The sequence below is a fragment of the Chrysemys picta genome, chromosome 11 (assembly GCF_011386835.1).
Source record: "Chrysemys picta bellii isolate R12L10 chromosome 11, ASM1138683v2, whole genome shotgun sequence".
Lineage (NCBI taxonomy): Eukaryota > Metazoa > Chordata > Testudines > Emydidae > Chrysemys > Chrysemys picta.
Window position 1 is genome coordinate 39,491,874 of NC_088801.1, and position 17,189 is coordinate 39,509,062.

The 17,189-nt window shown below is 42.6% G+C and overlaps 1 protein-coding gene across 10 annotated transcripts in view; it reads right to left on the minus strand.

Moving 5' to 3' along the window:
• The window catches only part of SLC25A12 (solute carrier family 25 member 12), an 83,446-nt gene extending 70,204 nt beyond the window's left edge, over nt 1–13,242 (minus strand). For 2 of the 10 annotated variants that reach the window (XM_065560771.1, XM_065560765.1), the window contains exons 1-2: nt 12,618–12,849; nt 11,746–11,799 (exon numbers count right to left, since the gene is read on the minus strand). In XM_065560771.1, the coding sequence (XP_065416843.1) occupies nt 11,746–11,799; nt 12,618–12,830 (267 nt within the window). In that variant the 5' untranslated portion in view covers nt 12,831–12,849. Of the gene's footprint in view, nt 1–11,745; nt 11,800–11,966; nt 12,058–12,487; nt 12,571–12,617; nt 12,970–13,004 lie in introns of those variants that run through there. The other 8 variants (XM_065560773.1, XM_065560770.1, XM_065560769.1 and 5 more) reach the window with 8 other exon arrangements.
• Nucleotides 13,243–17,189: the final 3,947 nt, after the last annotated feature.

A 17,189-nucleotide genomic window follows, 5' to 3' on the forward strand; every position in this document is an offset into this window, starting at 1 on the left:
AAGGGGTTTCACCGACATCAACGTGGGATGGCCGGGAAAGGTACATGACGCTCGCATCTTCAGGAACTCTGGTCTGTTTGAACAGCTGCAGGAAGGGACTTACTTCCCAGACCAGAAAATAACTGTTGGGGATGCTGAAATGGCTATAGTTATCCTTGGGGACCCAGCCTACGCTTTAATGCCATGGCTCATGAAGCCATACACAGGCACCCTGGACAGTAGGAAGGAGCTGTTCAACTATAGGCTGAGCAAGTGCAGAATGGTGGTAGAATGTGCATTTGGACATTTAAAAGCTCGCTGGTGCAGTTTACTGAATCAGACCTCAGTGAAACCAATATTCCCATTGTTATTGCTGCTTGCGCCACAATATCTGTGAAAGTAAGGAGGAGACATTTATGGTGGGGTGGGAAGTTGAGGCAAATCGCCTGGCCGCTGATTACACGCATCCAGACACCAGGGCGATTAGAAGAGCACAGCAGGGCGCGCTGTGCATCAGAGAAGTTTTGAAAACCAGTTTCATGACTGGCCAGGCTACGGTGTGACAGTTCTGTTTGTTTCTCCTTGATGAAAACCCGCCCCCTTGGTTCACTCTACTTCCCTGTAAGCCAACCACCCTCCCCCCTTCGATCACCGCTTGCAGAGGCAATAAAGTCCTGATTGTTTCAAAATCATGCATTCTTTATTAATTTATCACACAAATAGGGGGATAACTGCCAAGGTATCCCGGGAGGGGTAGGGGAGGAGGGAAGCACTGGGTGGGGTGGTGGATGAGGGGAGGAGGGAAGGACAAGGCCACACTGCACTTCAAAACTTATTGAATGCCAGCCTTCTGTTGCTTGGGCAGTCCTCTGGGGTGGAATGGTTGGGTGCCCGGAGTCTCCCCCCCCCCCCCCCCCCCCACGTTCTTGGGCATCTGGGTGAGGAGGCTATGGAACTTGGGGAGGAGGGCAGGCGGTTACACAGGGGCTGCAGCGGCAGCCTGTGCTCCTTTCCTGCAGCGGCGGTCTGAGCTGCCTTTCCAGCAGCTCCACCAGATACTGGAGCATATCAGTTTGATCCCCCAGGAGCCTCAGCATTGCAGCCTGCCTCCTCTCATCGCACTGCCACTACCTCTCATCTTGCTCCCGCCACCTCTCATCTCACTCGTCCCCCCTGTCCTCGCATTCATTTTCTGCTTTCCTGGACTCTAACATTGTTTGCCTCCATGCATTCTGCTGATCGCTTTCAGTGCAGGAGGACTGCACGAGCTTAGAGAACATTTCATTGCAAGTGGATTTTTTTTGCCTTCTTAAATGCGCTAGCCTCTGAGACGGAGATGATGGGGGAGCACTGAAACATTTCCAGCTGCGGGAGGAAAAAAAGGGAAAGTAGTATTTAAAAAGACACATTTTAGAGAACAATGGGTAGACTCTTTCACGGTGAGCCAAGCTGTTAACATTACATAGCATATATGCTTTCGATACAAGGTCGCATTTTGCCTCTGATATTGAGGGCCTGCCGGTTTGGTGTGAGAGATCACACATGCAGGGCCGGGCAACAGAATTCGGCTTGCAGGCAGCCATGGTAAGCCACAATTTTTCGGCTTCTTCAACCTTCATAACATGTGGGAATGGTTTCAAACAGCAGTGCCCTCCTTTCCCAAACCAAGCACCCGTTGGGTTGGCCATTTAAAAGGAGGGGCTGTACTGGCCGCGAATGCATCCCAAGTCTTCAGGGCAAATTAATCATTAAACATGCTTGCTTTTAAACCATGCATTATATTTACAAAGGTATACTCACCAGAGGTGCCTTCTCCAGCTTCATGGTCCATGAGCCCGCCTTGGGAGGGTATTGGCTCCAGTGTGATAAACAGTTGCTGGCTGTCGGAGAGAATGGTTTCTCTGCTTGCCTGCTGTGCGCTATCCCCAAAATCCTCATCCCTGTTGCATGAGACTCCCCCCTTGCAGGTGTCCACAGACAGGGGTGGGATAGTGGAAACCCCCCCACCCCCGAATTGCATGCAGCTCATCATAGAAGAGGCATGTCTGGGGCTCTGACCTGGAGCGGCCATTTGCCTCTTTGGTAGGCTTGCCTGAGCTCCTTAATTTTCACTTTGCACTGCTGCGGGTCCCTGTTGTAGCCTCTGTCCATCATGCCCTTGAGATTTTTTCAAATATTTTGGCATTTTGTCTTTTGGAACAGAGTTCTGATAGCACGGATTCAACTCCCCAAACAGTGATCAGACCCAGTACCTCCTGTTCGGTCCATGCTGGAGCTCTTTTGCGATTCTGGGACTGCATGGTCACCTGTGCTAATGAGCTCGCCACACTGACCAAACAGGAAATGAAATTCAGAAGTTCCCAGGGCTTTTGCTGTGTACCTGGCTAGTGCATCTGAGTTGAAAGTGCTGTCCAGATTGGTCACAATGGACCACTATGGGATAGCTCCCGGAGGCCAATACCGTCGAATTGCGTCCACACTACTCCAAATTCGACCTGGCGATGTCGATTTCAGCACTAATCCCCTCGTCAGGGAGGAGTACAGAAATCGATTTTAAGAGCCCTTTAAGTCGACAAAAGTGGCTTCATTGTGTGGACGGGTGCAGGGTTAAATCAATCTAACGATGCTAAATTCGACCTAAACTCGTAGTGTAGACCAGGGCTAAGAGACTACAAGTCATATCCAAAATATCTAGAGATGAAAGTTTGCCTACTCTCCCCCACATCCTTGTAACCCAGTAACCCGGTCTTTCCTCAGTGCCTGAGTCACAGACTGCTTACTTAAAAAGTATCAACATGGAGACATTCATGTTCCAACAACATTGTCTCCCCAACAAGCTGGTTAAGCTTATAGGGCTGTTTAAATTCCCTAACAATTTTTATTTCATTTGAAACCTTTTCAAAGATATCCACATTGGGTCTTTCTAAAGCAAAGTCAGAGGATCTATGCAACTCAGAAAGACTCTGGCAGTTAGGAACTGGAACAAATCTCCCAAACAACACTGTTGCTTTCTCTATACAGTGATTCACCCTGAGTTAACTCAATCAAATCACTTCCATGCCCATTAGTTGCAGCAAACTGCTTGCAAAAACTACCCTGAAGATTTTTTCTCTTCAGGAATTTTTCTAAGCAACAACCCATTTTTCACAGAAATTCTGCCCTTACCCTTTTCACCTAGAACTTGCTCTAAAGGAACGTTTTCCTGAGCAACGACAGACACTTTCTGGGTTTCACTTAAATCCAGAATCACCTCTGTCCCGTTAGGAGGATTTTCACGAACTCCTTTTCAGGTAAACTGCTAGACTTCATAGTCACAAGATTAGAAGCATTCTCTTCCTTATTACAAGTTTCCACACTATCAGTGGATAAACAGTCAAATTACCTTCATGCTTTCCTTGTGCCCTGGCTATGATATCACCCTGATCAGACAAGGTTGTCATATCTTTACCCAGCAACATACTAGCAACAGGCAAAATAGAAGCACCAGAATCGCTTGGTCTCTGGGAGCTATTTATGACATTAACTGGATGCAACCTAGTTATAATATCATCCCTAGCAGACACAAATTCAAGACCACTTCCTTCCTGGGCTTTAGTTGTATCCAGAATCAGCTCTGGGTCAACTGATAAATTTTCAGCCATCATAGGCTGACAGGCTTCTTCTGTCTGCTGTACAGACAGACGGAAAAGCACTGGAGACACATTCCCCTTTAACAGACAAACAGCTTGGGATATCCTTTCCTTTGTCCCAGCACATATGGATGTTCATGGACAATTGCTTGGAGATTGGGGTAGCTCCCTTCATAGGAAAGTCATTACCCCTAACAGACACAGGAACATTTCCTTCACTGTCACAATTCTCCACACTGGTAACAGGTAAGGTATAGGGATACTCATGTTCCACTAACCTTGCCTTCCCAAACTGCTGATGAGACAAAGCCATCAGCTCAGAAGGCAGCCTATGCTCATCTAAACTTTCTTTGCCTTTCCCTCCCTTAACAGATTGTGACAGAGCAAGGAGAGGGGCGGACTGACCTGGGAATGTTGCAGGGAAGTTGCATTGCGGGTGGGGGACTTCCCTTGAAGGAAGCTACCTGAGCTGTAACCTGAGCCAGGAAGGGGGTTGGGAGAAGTGACACCTTCTGCCCGGAAGACTGAACAAAGGAGAGGGGACGGGGGAGAAAGCTGCTGGAGGAGTTTTTTTAGTTTCAGTTTGGGCTGGGTGGTGCAACGCAGGGAACCACAAGCTGGGGTCTAACCTCCCTAACCCCCCCAGAAGGACTTGATTGAGGGGTTCTGGTTGTACCTACACGCTCTGCTTGGGACTGCGTTCCTGTCATCTAATAAACCTTCTGTTTTACTGGCTGGCTGAGAGTCACGGTAAATCTCAGGAAGAGGGGTGCAGGGCGCTAACTCCCCCACACTCCGTGACACAGATAAACTGCTGTTTTCTACAAATAGTGTCTTATTACACTGAGCTACTTTAAGCACATCACTTTTACCTGGGTCAGACTTACTCTCCCAAGCTTTACTAGCCAACAAAAAAATTACCCTTTTCTTCCTCAATTAGGGCTTTAAACTGATCACCAACTTTAATTTGCTCTAGAGAAACATCTCCCTGAGCCTTATCTAATACCAGATTCACTTCTGAGATACCAATTAGGAATTTTTTCCACATATTCACTACTTCTTTGCACAGATAAACAGCTATCTTCCTCATACAAACATCTGGAGAAACCCTCCATAGGCAAATCCTTGCCCCAGTAGACACAGGTTCAGGATTATTTCTTTCCTGTGAGTGGTTTATGTTATCAACTTGACTGAACAAAGTTTTAATATCATCCCCAGTCAAAAGATCCTTAGGCAATAACTTCCTTACACCAGCTATAACAATGTTTAACACCATTCCATTCAAGATGGATTCTAGTTAAAGGCACACTTACGATAAACTCATAGAGGATTACAATATTCACACTCTAATTTGGTAAATAATCTTCTTTGACAAACTCTGTTTTAAGAAGAGTGATATTAGAAGTTGTAATTTGCCCTGAACAGCTTTACCATTGACTTTTACATTCTCTGCATGAGTTATGGGATTACCTTCACCCAAACTCACTGTAAAAGCATTTACATAAAAGGTGGCAGTGTTGGGGTAAATTTGGTTACACACAGACAACTGCTTAAAGTCAAACAACATACCAACATTGTTACAAACTGGACAGATTATATCCCCATCTTTGCTGTTGAGAGGAGCTGGCTTTCCAGAATGATACAGTTCCTGTTGTTCTTTTATTCTCTTGAGTTGGAGCTTAAGTCTGTCCACTTCTGCCTTAGCTTCTAGTTCCTGCAATCAAATTTATGCCATTCTTTGTTCATGTTCAAAACACAGGCATTCTCTTTCAGCAGCTTCTCCTTCCATATTAGCTATTTTTTGCTTTTGGTCAAGTTCTAGCTGCTAGTTTCTCAGTGCAAGCATTTTCACTGGGTCTGCTTCCTTATCACTGGCAATTAACAGATTTTTTTAGTTCCTGCTCTGGGGCCTTTTGTTAAAATACAACCCTCTCTGTAAGCACAATTCTTCCAGGCATTTTCTGTCAGGATCTTGATCATGGGTCACTCACTGTAACTGATTTTTAACCCTTAAACTCTCCAATGTCAAAATTTAATTTTGACAAGCGTATGGTTCTGATTCAAAATCCCAATTAACCTGTGGTAATGTGTATCCAAGCATGACTACGCCATTGTGACCGGGGTCCTAGTGGGGAGCCAGCTATGGTCACTCAATTAGGGTGAACTGCAAAGAATGGGGCAGCCAAACCCCCAAAAGCTGGTGGATATTCCAATACTTAGATTCACCAAGCCAGCATAAAACAGCTTCTTTATTACCTTACTGATTACTCAGAAGTCCAAACAACACAGCTCCCTTAAAGTGATCCAGCCTCAGGCCTCCATCCCACGTCAAATATGATGAAAATTTCTGTAAATCTTATTTCATCATATAAAAGAAAAGGTTCTACCAATCCCAAAGGATCCGACACATTACCTTCCAGATTAATGAATGTTTCAGATCTTACCCAAATTCACACTACAGCCAATTCTTATTAACTAAACTAAAATTTATTAAAAACCAAAAGAGAGAGAGTATGGTTAAAAGATCAATATACATACAGACATGAGTTCAATTCTTAAGATTCAGATTCATAGTAGAGATGGTGAGCTTTGTAGTTGCAAAGAGTTCCTTTAGAATTCAATTAATAGGTCACAGTCCAATGTCCAAATATCATATTCAGGGCATAACTGGGACCTCAGTCTTGCGACTCAAACTACCCCTGATGAAGCTTAAGCAGACCTAAGATGACAAAATCAGGACCCCAGGATCTTTTATACAATTTCATGTCTTTTGACAAGTTGGAATTCCTCAGGAAACAAAGGGTAATTAGGATGACTGAAGGAGGTCCATCACTGGTACTTAGAGATACGAATTAACATAAGGCCATTTGCTTGTTCCTCCACCATTCACAATACATTTCAAAGAGAGATTAATACTAAGATATCCCGAGTTTACACTCAATTTACAATATATGATTTTCTTTTGACCTCTGAATTATCAGAATACAGCATAGACACGGACTGTTGATTACATTATCCACCCTACTTATACATATGTAAATACACAAAAACACAAACATTAGCTCCCTATATGTCTTTTGAGAGTTATTTATTTTGCAGGATGTTAACCCTTTCTAGCCATGCGTCTCAGTATTTTTATAATACTCTGATGCGCACACACCATTTAAGAAAAACACTATAGGCCCATGTATACGCGGAATCTAATTTCTGCAGCAAGGCTCCCATGCATGTGCAGATCTCTGGTTGGCATACTGGAAATTCTGAAGTAGCTCCGTTTAAAATAATTGGAGTGTTTTGGCATATTAAACAAAATGAATACAGCAATAAGTACAGTAGCCCTAGTGTTTACTTTTGTTACATTCAAATTACAGTAAGCTGTGGTCCACATTTTTAGTCTTCAATGTTTCATAGGTTTTTTTGTACTGAAAATATATTTTTGTTTTGACTATCCATAACTGCATCACAGAAGTTATCAGAGAAGCTGGAGGTTTCAAAATCTGAGAAAGAGAAAGGCAGGGTTTTTGGCTCCAGAGAAAGTGTGGGAATTGTTTGGGACTGTGGGTTAAGGAGAATATTAGATGTATACTGCTATTAAAATTATCAGCAGTGACATGGTTAAAAGCTAACATTTAAATTTATTCCTTGTAATTAGAAATAATAAACAAACTTTAAATGACTACAAACCTATAATTATTATCTTCATCCATCTTCTCCTATTTGTTTGTTACATCCACTTGTGTCTTGTCTTAGACTGCAAAGTTTTTGGACCAAGGACCACATCTGTCTATGTATTTGTACGAAAGCTAGCAAAATGGGCCCTTATTTTGACTGGGGCATGTGGGACTCACCATATGACAAATAAACTGTTGTCTTAGATTTAAGAATTAACACGCCATTAAAATGAACAGGGTAGTTCACACTTTATCAGAGCTATTGTTTCAGGGTTCCTGCATGTTTGCAAACTCAGGCAAATGTCATTGCAACACCGTCTTAAGGTTACCCTTCCATTTTAAAATAATAAAAACCTTAGATTATGAAGCATGATTCTGGTGCAGGGAGTGCATTCCACTGTAAACTCTGCATATGCAAGATCATAGAACATACAGGGTACTGAAAATATCCACAACAGCAGCAGAATTCAGTTATAAAAGAGGGAGCATGCAGTCAAGGGCACATGAAAGACAGTAAACATTTAAACATATAATACTGTAAACATAATTGTCCTATTTATTTAGAAACAAACTAATCAAACTATTTTTATTACATTGTGAAAATTATTTTACAATAAAGAAACTGTTTTGGAATTTATTTTTGATACAAATGAATGAATGAATGAATGAAATGAATGAAACCTGACAGATTATTTTCAGCTCCATATGAGAAAGTCATGATACTGTATTTAGAAAAGGTGCTGGCAAAAAAGCCAACATAATAAAGAGTGACAAAGTAGGTAAGCCTTTCACTTTTGACATGTATTTATAAATTCATAGTATCTGGCCCCAAGTGACCTTTCTGCGATGCAACCTATAAGGCAAGTATCTCTTAGCATGAAAAAAATAAAATGTTTGACTAAACTCGGATATATATATATATATATCTATAGATATAGATATAGATATATAGATATAGATATATATAGATATATAGATATAGATATATATAGATATATAGATATAGATATCTATAGATAGATATATAGATATAGATAGATATAGATATAGATATCTATAGATAGATATATAGATATAGATAGATATAGATATAGATATCTATAGATAGATATATAGATATAGATAGATATAGATATAGATATCTATAGATAGATATATAGATATAGATAGATATAGATATATATATCTATAGATAGATATATAGATATAGATATATATATCTATAGATATATATAGATATAGATATAGATATAGATATAAAGTTATTTAATTTACCCCAAAATTAAAATAAATGTACTTTCTTACACATTAAACTTTATACTAAAATTAAAAATTGATTCTTCAATTCCAAATTATTTCTTTGCAAAAGAGAATGCTTATCACACATAAAAAGGATAATTCAAAACTGAGCATTTAATTAATTTGAACATCTTGTTTTCTATCACCACAACATAACATGTCTAAGCTAAGCACAGTCTGTCTTTTTAACATACAGTTAGATGTCATCACATTGGTTTTCAACCTAAATTAATATTTCCTCTAGCCCTCCAAACTTTATCCTTTACAGAAGAAAAAATTCACTGGTATCCCTCTCATCATTCTCATTAAATCAGGTGCAATGGATTTGAGAAAATGGACTTTTAATGGAAAAAAATGGTACTGTGTTTTAAATAAATAGAAAAGGGTAACGTTCCTTTTTCCTTCTTGCTGATTCAGTTCCATTTTGGGTTCAACCGACAGGGACTCATTCAACCAGATACTTTCCACATTTAACTGCATCTCCTCTAAGAAAAAAAAATGGAGGTTCACCAGGAAATTAGATAAACACTGTCCTAAAGAGATCTGTGTCCCTCCTACTCTCCATTTCAACTTCTCCTTTGTTTTGTTCCTTTAAGCTTTTGTTCTCTAAAAATAAAAAGATTTACTGCTAACACTTTAATAATTTAAACAAAATCTTACACCAAGCTTCAGAAATTCTGATAATATATGCACAGCATACACACTAATATATTAATGTGAATTGGATGGTAACATTTAGTAGAATATATCATGTGAACAGGAGGAAGGATAAGGACACCCTGTACCACAGTGCAAGGTGAACACATGAACTCTATTCCTCTTCATGATCCACATCGTTACTTGTGTCTATTTTCAAGGGAAGCCAAATTTAGGCAGGAATGCACGCCCTTTAGCTGAACAACATGGAACAGACTTGCACTCTCAGCAAAGAGCACAACATATCTGACCTATGAAATGTGTTGTAACACTAACAATATTTCTCAACAAAGTTCTATTTGTTTTTGTCTGGAGAGTTTCTGTTGTGATAAACAAAATTATAAATACGGTAAGTTTATTTATAACCTACCAACATTGCATGAACAGGATTTCAAACTTGTGTAATTTGCCAAATTATCAAAAAGAAACACAAGAAGATCTCTTTCTATGCCCATAACTTTTTCTTAATTTGATGTACCTCTAAATATTAAACAATTTAAAATGTTTAAGTTCCTACAGATTTTTTATTGCAAGTTTCAGATATGCAAGAAAAATAATATGGCAGCCATTACATCTTCATTTCTCATGTGCACAAAACAAAGTGGTTTGCATATCTGTTGTAGAACTTGTGGAATTAAGACTTTTTAAAAACAAACTGCCTATCTGCCAGTAAAATATTTAACTTCATATCGAGAACTTACAGATTTAGCATCACTGTAAGGATAAAAAAATACTACATACATGACTTCAAATAATTTACTTCATTTCAGCAACAAAAACTCCTACTTCAAAACACAACATAAGACAAGAATCACATATGCTCTGCATTATACAGAGCATTCCAGTTGAACAGAATAAGATTATGCAAAAAGTTCAATACGTCAAATGTCAGAAAACAACCCAGTCATGTTTCAAGTCTTGTGTATGACTGGCAAAATGTTTGTTTGACGGTCTGTTTAACTACCAGAAGTCCACAAGCCAATAAAACAGCTTTTAGATATCTGATACTCATTTGTACTTCAATAAATTAACTATCTTACTCTTTAAGACTAACTACTACACCTCCAGTTTATGCTTTTATGCTGGGGGACGGGGAAAAAAAACTTTACGTGGTATATCAGATATTAAAAAATTAGACAATCATTTGAATATAACATTACAATTTTTAGCACCCACTCCTGTATTCAAATTAACCATCTATGAAAAAATGTGATGGTTAGATATAATTAGTTCTCTCAGCCAAAAGGGTCTCTTGGCTGCTTAGCACATCTGGGAACTTGATAATACAGCATCAAAGGGCATATGTCAAGGGTGACATAAAGGTGACTTGTGTTATTACAGTCTTATTTCCAGTGAAACTCCTTAATTTAAAATTACTTTCATTTCTTGTATTCTAGCTAAAGTGTTTTACTTGAGAATTTCTGACTGTAAGGGAAATATCCTTTTTACATGGAAAGATATTTAAAATATTAAGAGACACAATCAAGGACCAAAGACACTGCCCCACATTTGATCACATCAATCTTACAAAATCTTACTTTCATAATTTTATGTTTTCCTTTTAGAATTATCTTTCTGACGGCTTGAGGGAAATCAGAGAGGAGTGGAGAAAAAAGCTTCCAGTAATTCAATATAAACATACCAATTATGGAACCCTATACTAAGAAAGTGACATGATGTAAACAGACCAGCGCGCACGCACACACACACACACACACACACAATAGATTTTTTTACGACTCTTAACTATAGTCCAACCTTTTTATAAGAGAATCAGAAAAATCCTTAAAGTAAAATCCACAGTATAAAACCACTTTCAAAGTAGAGCTTTTTAATTATCTTGAAAAGTATAACTTAAAAAAATAATGCAGCTTAGGGTTTGGGGTTTTGTTTTTCTGCTATAGAGGAAATGTTGTAACTATTTCAAAAATATTTGAAGGAAAGAAGTATTAAGACCTAACTTGTTTCAGTATCAGTTTACCTTAATGCCACTCAAACCTAAAAGGGTCTTTTGACATACAATATAAATAATGTGAACTTTAAAGATCCGAGTGCGACATAAAATGTGTGTCACATACTTTGACATACCAACCATTCCCCCATAGCAATTGCCCTGCCATAGTAACCACTCCCCATAGCAACCACCCCTCCCTAGCATATCAAGGGTTAGGCCTTGTCTACATTGCTACTTTACAGCTCTGAAACTTTCTCGCACAGGGATGTGAAAAAATACCCCCCTAAGCGATGCAAGTTTCAGCACTGTAAGGTGGCAGTGTAGACAGTGCACCAGCGCTGGGGAGCCGCACTCCGAGAGCTGGTAGCTACTCCCCTCGTGGGGGTGGTTTTTTACAGCGCTGGGCTGGTGCCGCGACTACACAGCCACGTTAAAACGCTTCCGTGGCAGTGCTTTAACATTGGTAGAGAAGACATACCCTTAAAGAAATAACTGTCAATCAAATAAATCAGTTTACCTGCAAAAATATGTTCCGTAGCTCATTGGGATCCGCTCTTTTGGTTGTTTGCACCTGTAAAGTCAAGAAAAGAAAGTTAATGCTTTACTAGCTAGGTAATTGACTTGTAGTGTAGGGAATCCTCATGCAATCTATGCTGATAAGGGTAATAAATGTCAGGTCTCTTATCTAACTGATAAACAGAATCCCAAACATTAAAATCTAAGTTTTCATTGCTTAACTTTAAAACAATTCAGGGAGAAGTGATAGCTGTCAAACTCAGTAACTGTTGTCTGAGAACAAGGGAGACAGTGAAACAGACCCAAATGTCAGGAGCAACAGTATCTCCACTGCCCCAAATGGTAGAAATTGCCCTTAGCAGAAGGAATTGCAGTAACACTTAAGTCTTGCATCTGATGAAGTGGGCATTCACCCACGAAAGCTTATGCTCCAATACTTTGGTTAGTCTTAAAGGTGCCACAGGACCCTCTGTTGCTTTTTACAGATTCAGACTAACCCGGCTACCCCTCTGATACTTAACACTTGTGAAGTGTCTTCACTTGCATTTATAATTGTCTTAGATAACTTGAATTAAAACATGACCACACTCTAGTTCAGACAAACAATTGGGAAGACCTTGGGACGCTGAAAAGTTCAAGCACATGCACCAGCATCCAGGCTATACCTGTAGGCTAAAAACCTCACTAAACAAACACATTTTACACCTTTGGCTTGACTATGTGCAACAGAACAACAAGCATACCCAACAAGAATCATCAATATTTTTCCAAGTGAAATGCATTGTTCTTAAAACTCCCCAAAGAGCTACTCTATTCACCCGCAATACCCCCAGAGCTGCTCTCACCCCCACACTGCCCACAACAGACCCTTACCCCAAAGCTGCTCCCTGCCACCACCACAGGACCTTTCCATCCAGAGCTGCTCCCCCTCCCATCCCCCACCACAGGACCCTTCCCCCCAAAGCTGCTCCCTTCCTTCCCACTACTCGCCCCTGCCCCCGAGGGGCTCTCTCCCCCCTCCCACACACTCCTTGTCCCGGGGTGGGGGGGCGCTCTCTTCCCCCTCCCATCTCCCTCACACCCCATCGCCCCCTTCCACAGGGTTGCTCCCCCGACCCCTTGCTCTCTGGGGGCTGCTGCCGGGTATCAGGCCCACAGAGCAGCAGCAGCAGCCGCCGCCACAAATCCCCCGCCGGCCCCACACTGGCCGCCCGCAACACCCGGCTCCTTATGCAACAAGCGACGGAGGAGCAGAGTCACCTTGACCGCCATGCTGAGCTCGGGGAGGGGGAGGAGGAGCTGCCAGCCCGGCGCTACCACCAGCCAGCCGCGCCGCCGCAGCCCGGCCCTATGCTAATGAGCCCCCCCTGCCGGCACCTTGCGCCGGCAGGCGGGGACGGGGACCGTGGTGCTGGGCCCCGCCAGCGGCTGGCCAGGCAGCGGGCGGGGGAGTGAGGGCGCCTGCAGCTTGTGGCCCCACTAAGCGGTCCCTGAGGATGGAGGCACCTCCCAGAGGAGGACACCGGTCTCGAGCGAGGCAGGAGTGCCTAGCCCTGGGGTTGTGACCGCCTGGTGCCTGCCAGACAGGGCTGTGAGGAACCTGACCTAGGCCAGATGCTGGCGGTCCGGGGAGGGGAGGGTGCCAGCCTTTGCTACAAGGACCTTGGTATGGCTCTTGCCCACTAGTGCACAACCTCAAAATCTTTGTGTGACTCCTCTCCCACCTGCCAGAGGTCTGGATCAGTGGTTCTCAGCCTTTACATTCGCAACCCCCTTTTCCAAAAGTGACCACTCCAGGATGCCCCTCTGTTTCTACCAATGTAGAAAGGTTAGGGTAGTCTTGACCTCCTGATATCTGTTCATGACTCCCAGATTGAGAACTGCTCTAGGGATCTGACTCTGTACTGCCTTACACCTTATATCAGAGGGGTAGCCGTGTTAGTCTGAATCAACAGAGGGTCCTGTGGCACTTTTAAGACTAACAGAAGTATTGGAGCATAAGCTTTTGTGGGTGAGTGCCCACTTCATCAGACGCAAGTAATGGAAATTTCCAGAGGCAGGTTTAACTCAGTATGGAGATAACGTAGTTAGTTCAATCAGGGAGGGTGAGGTGCTCTGCTAGCAGTTGAGGTGTGAACACCAAGGGAGGAGAAACTGCTTCTGTAGTTGGATAGCCATTCACAGGCTTTGTTTAATCCTAATCTGATGGTGTCAAATTTGCAAATGAACTGGAGCTCAGCAGTTTCTCTTTGGAGTCTGGTCCTGAAGTTTTTTTGCTGTAAAATGGCTACCTTTACATCTGCTATTGTGTGGCCAGGGAGGTTGAAGTGTTCTCCTCCAGGTTTTTGTATATTGCCATTCCTGATATCTGACTTGTGTCCATTTATCCTCTTGCGTAGTGACTGTCCAGTTTGGCCAATGTACATAGCAGAGGGGCATTGCTGGCACATGATGGCATATATAACATTGGTGGACGTGCAGGTGAATGAGCCGGTGATGTTGTAGCTGATCTGATTAGGTCCTGTGATGGTGTTGAGATTGGAAAGTGTTATATTTTTTAACAGTCACCTTCACAAAGGATTCATTTTGGAGTTATATCAGTCCCACCTATGATAACTAGTCCACAAACAATGCTGTCTGATATCCACCATTCCACTTGAAGTTGCTACATTCACCTCCCTGTGTGGACTTGGGACCACACTATAGCAACCTCATGATGTGAGTCGCAATGCCCCCCATTCCAGACACAGACAATGTATGCTTCTTTACCCAATCAATTGCACAAATATAGTGCCAAATTTTCTACTGGTGTAGGTGGGTACAAGGCCTTTGAAGTCCAATAGGACTTCTTGATAATTTGTTCATTAGCACACAGATCACAAAATACCTCATTTACCAAACCAATCTAGCTCTTCATTTACTATTAGCATGGAAAAAAGGGGAGTTCACATGGATTTGAGATATACAATCTTATGGAGTTGTGGTAGTCTCTATATATTTAATATGGAAATTAGCAACCTATGGTAAGCCAAAATTTCAACTTCCACGCCCTTTCAGTTTATCAAAAAGAAATTAATAATCCCTCTGAAATTTCACATACCTTATGTCATGGCAGGATAGAGCTTTTCTGGGAAGACTGAAAACATTCTGGGGAATGTTCTTAAAGGTATGCTGTTTAAAAAAAAAAAAAAATCCTGTTCTTCAGCTTATAAACATTTTTCTAATTTTTGTGTGTGTGGTTCCTATCTTTAAAATGACTTGGCTTACAAACTCCAAATTTGTTTTATTTTTCTAAGGAAAAATGCCTGTTCAGCTATAGGGGAAAGGCATTTTTTCCTCATCTACATCTGCTGTCACAGGTCTTTAAGAAGCTTGTGACAGTATGATTTTGTGGGCCTGATTCTGCTCTCACTTACACCACTTTAAATCAGAAGTAGCTCTACAGATGTCAGTGGAGCTTCCCTGGTGTAAAAGCAGTAAGAGAGGAGAATCAGGCCTTGTATCTTTAGTTAGTAGTCAGGATATATTTCAAGATATTGGAAGCCTGGGTAAGGGCTCCAGAGTTGTAAGGCCCAGTGAAGATCTGATGGCCACATTGTCTAATCCATCCCATTGGATGATTAATTGATAAATTTAAAAGAAATCCAAATGCACAGGTATGGAAATACCCAGGTATGGCACCCAAACAACCTAAACTACACCCTGTACGGATGCCATGCTATAACCATACAATTATTATTAATGCATAATAGTTTTAGATTAAAAAGATGTAGGCCAGAGGTGGGCAAACTACGGCTCATGGGCCACATCCGGCCCCCGGGACTCTCCTGCCTGGCCCCTGAGCTCCTGGCTCGAGAGGCTAGCCCCCGGCCCCTCCGCTGCTGTTCCCCCTCCCCCGCAGCCTCAGATCACTGTGCCGCCAACACAATGCTCTGAGGAGCGGGGCTGCAAGCTCCTGGGTCAGCGGAGCTGCAGAGCTGGGGCCTGACCTGGTGCTCTGTGCTGCGCGGTGGCGTGGCTGGCTCCAGCCAGGCAGCACGGCTGCCTGTCCTGGTGCTCTGGCCGGCGCAGCTGTAGCGCCGCCAGCCACTGGTGCTCCAAGCAGCGTGGTAAGGGGCCAGGGAGGAGGCAGGGTTGGATAGAGGGCAGGGGAGTTTGGGGTGGTGGTCAGGGGGCAGGGGTGTGGATAGGGGTCGGGGCGGTCAGAGGGCGGGGAACAGTGGGGTTGAATGGGGGCAGGGGTACCGGGGGGGCAGTCAGGAAGGAGAGGGGGGGTTGGATGGGGCAGCGGGGGGCAGTCAGGGGCAGGAGTTCCAGGGGTGGTCAGGGGACAGGGAGCGGGGGGGGTGTGAGGAGTCCCAGGGGGGCTGCCAGGGGGTGAGAAGTGGGGGGGTCAGATAGGGGAAGGGGGCTGGGCCACGCCTGGCTGTTCAGGGAGGCCCTCCATACAATTTCGGAAACCCGATGTGGCCCTCAGGCCAAAAAGTTTGCCTGCCCCTGATGTAGACATATTACATTTTTTCCCTCACATTAATTCTAGGATGTAGTCTAGCTCAACTGGTAAAGGAAAGGATGTAGAGATAACATGTCATGCATCACAACAGAGTTGGAATCTCTTCCATTTTTGAATGTATCTGTGGTTAGTAATTATTTTTCTGCTATGTAACAGAATTTCCTTCACATCCCCAGAACCTAACCTTTGGAACCATCAAGGAGCCACGCTTTGATACAGAGAACTTGCAGATTTGGGTGATTGATCTGACCCGCTTCTTGAGAAAGAAAATAAGGAACAGGATGGAGAGTGATTGGCAGACACACCGCCGTCTGAAAAAGGTATGGAAACCATGTTTTTCTTGGCCACATTGGAACGATAAGAATAACACTGGCCTATTCTTTCTTTATCTTGAGTATCACTTTGGATAGTAGTGGAATTGGTGGAAACACATATAAGAGATGTCTGTTCCATCTGAGGAGAAAAGCATCCCTGAGAGACTGGTGACCCAAGCCTGCTCTGGAGCAGAATTGAGGGAATTTCTTGTTCTTGGCTGTGGCAAACAGGTCTATCTATACTCTTTCTGATCCAATGGGAGATGTTCAATAAAGGCATTTAAATTGGAATAATTGATGTGGTTATATTTTGCCATGAGGGCTTGATAGTTAGCAACCCTAAATTGTAGGGTTGCTGAAGAATATGAATTACATCCAAGTAAATCCAGTCATTTCCAGTCCTTGTCATATGGTGTCATTTTAGCATAGTGCTGTCTGTTATGTTCCTTAGCAGCGTCAACAACCAGTGAATTTGTGGATGGGTGAGAAAACAAAAAGTCCATGTCTTTAAAGGGCACATAATATTTCTTGTCTGTCCTTTTGCACATCAGGGGTATTTGGCCGGTGTCTGCCATATAGTTTTCACTGGATCAAGCAGCGCCTCGTTTATGGGGAGTG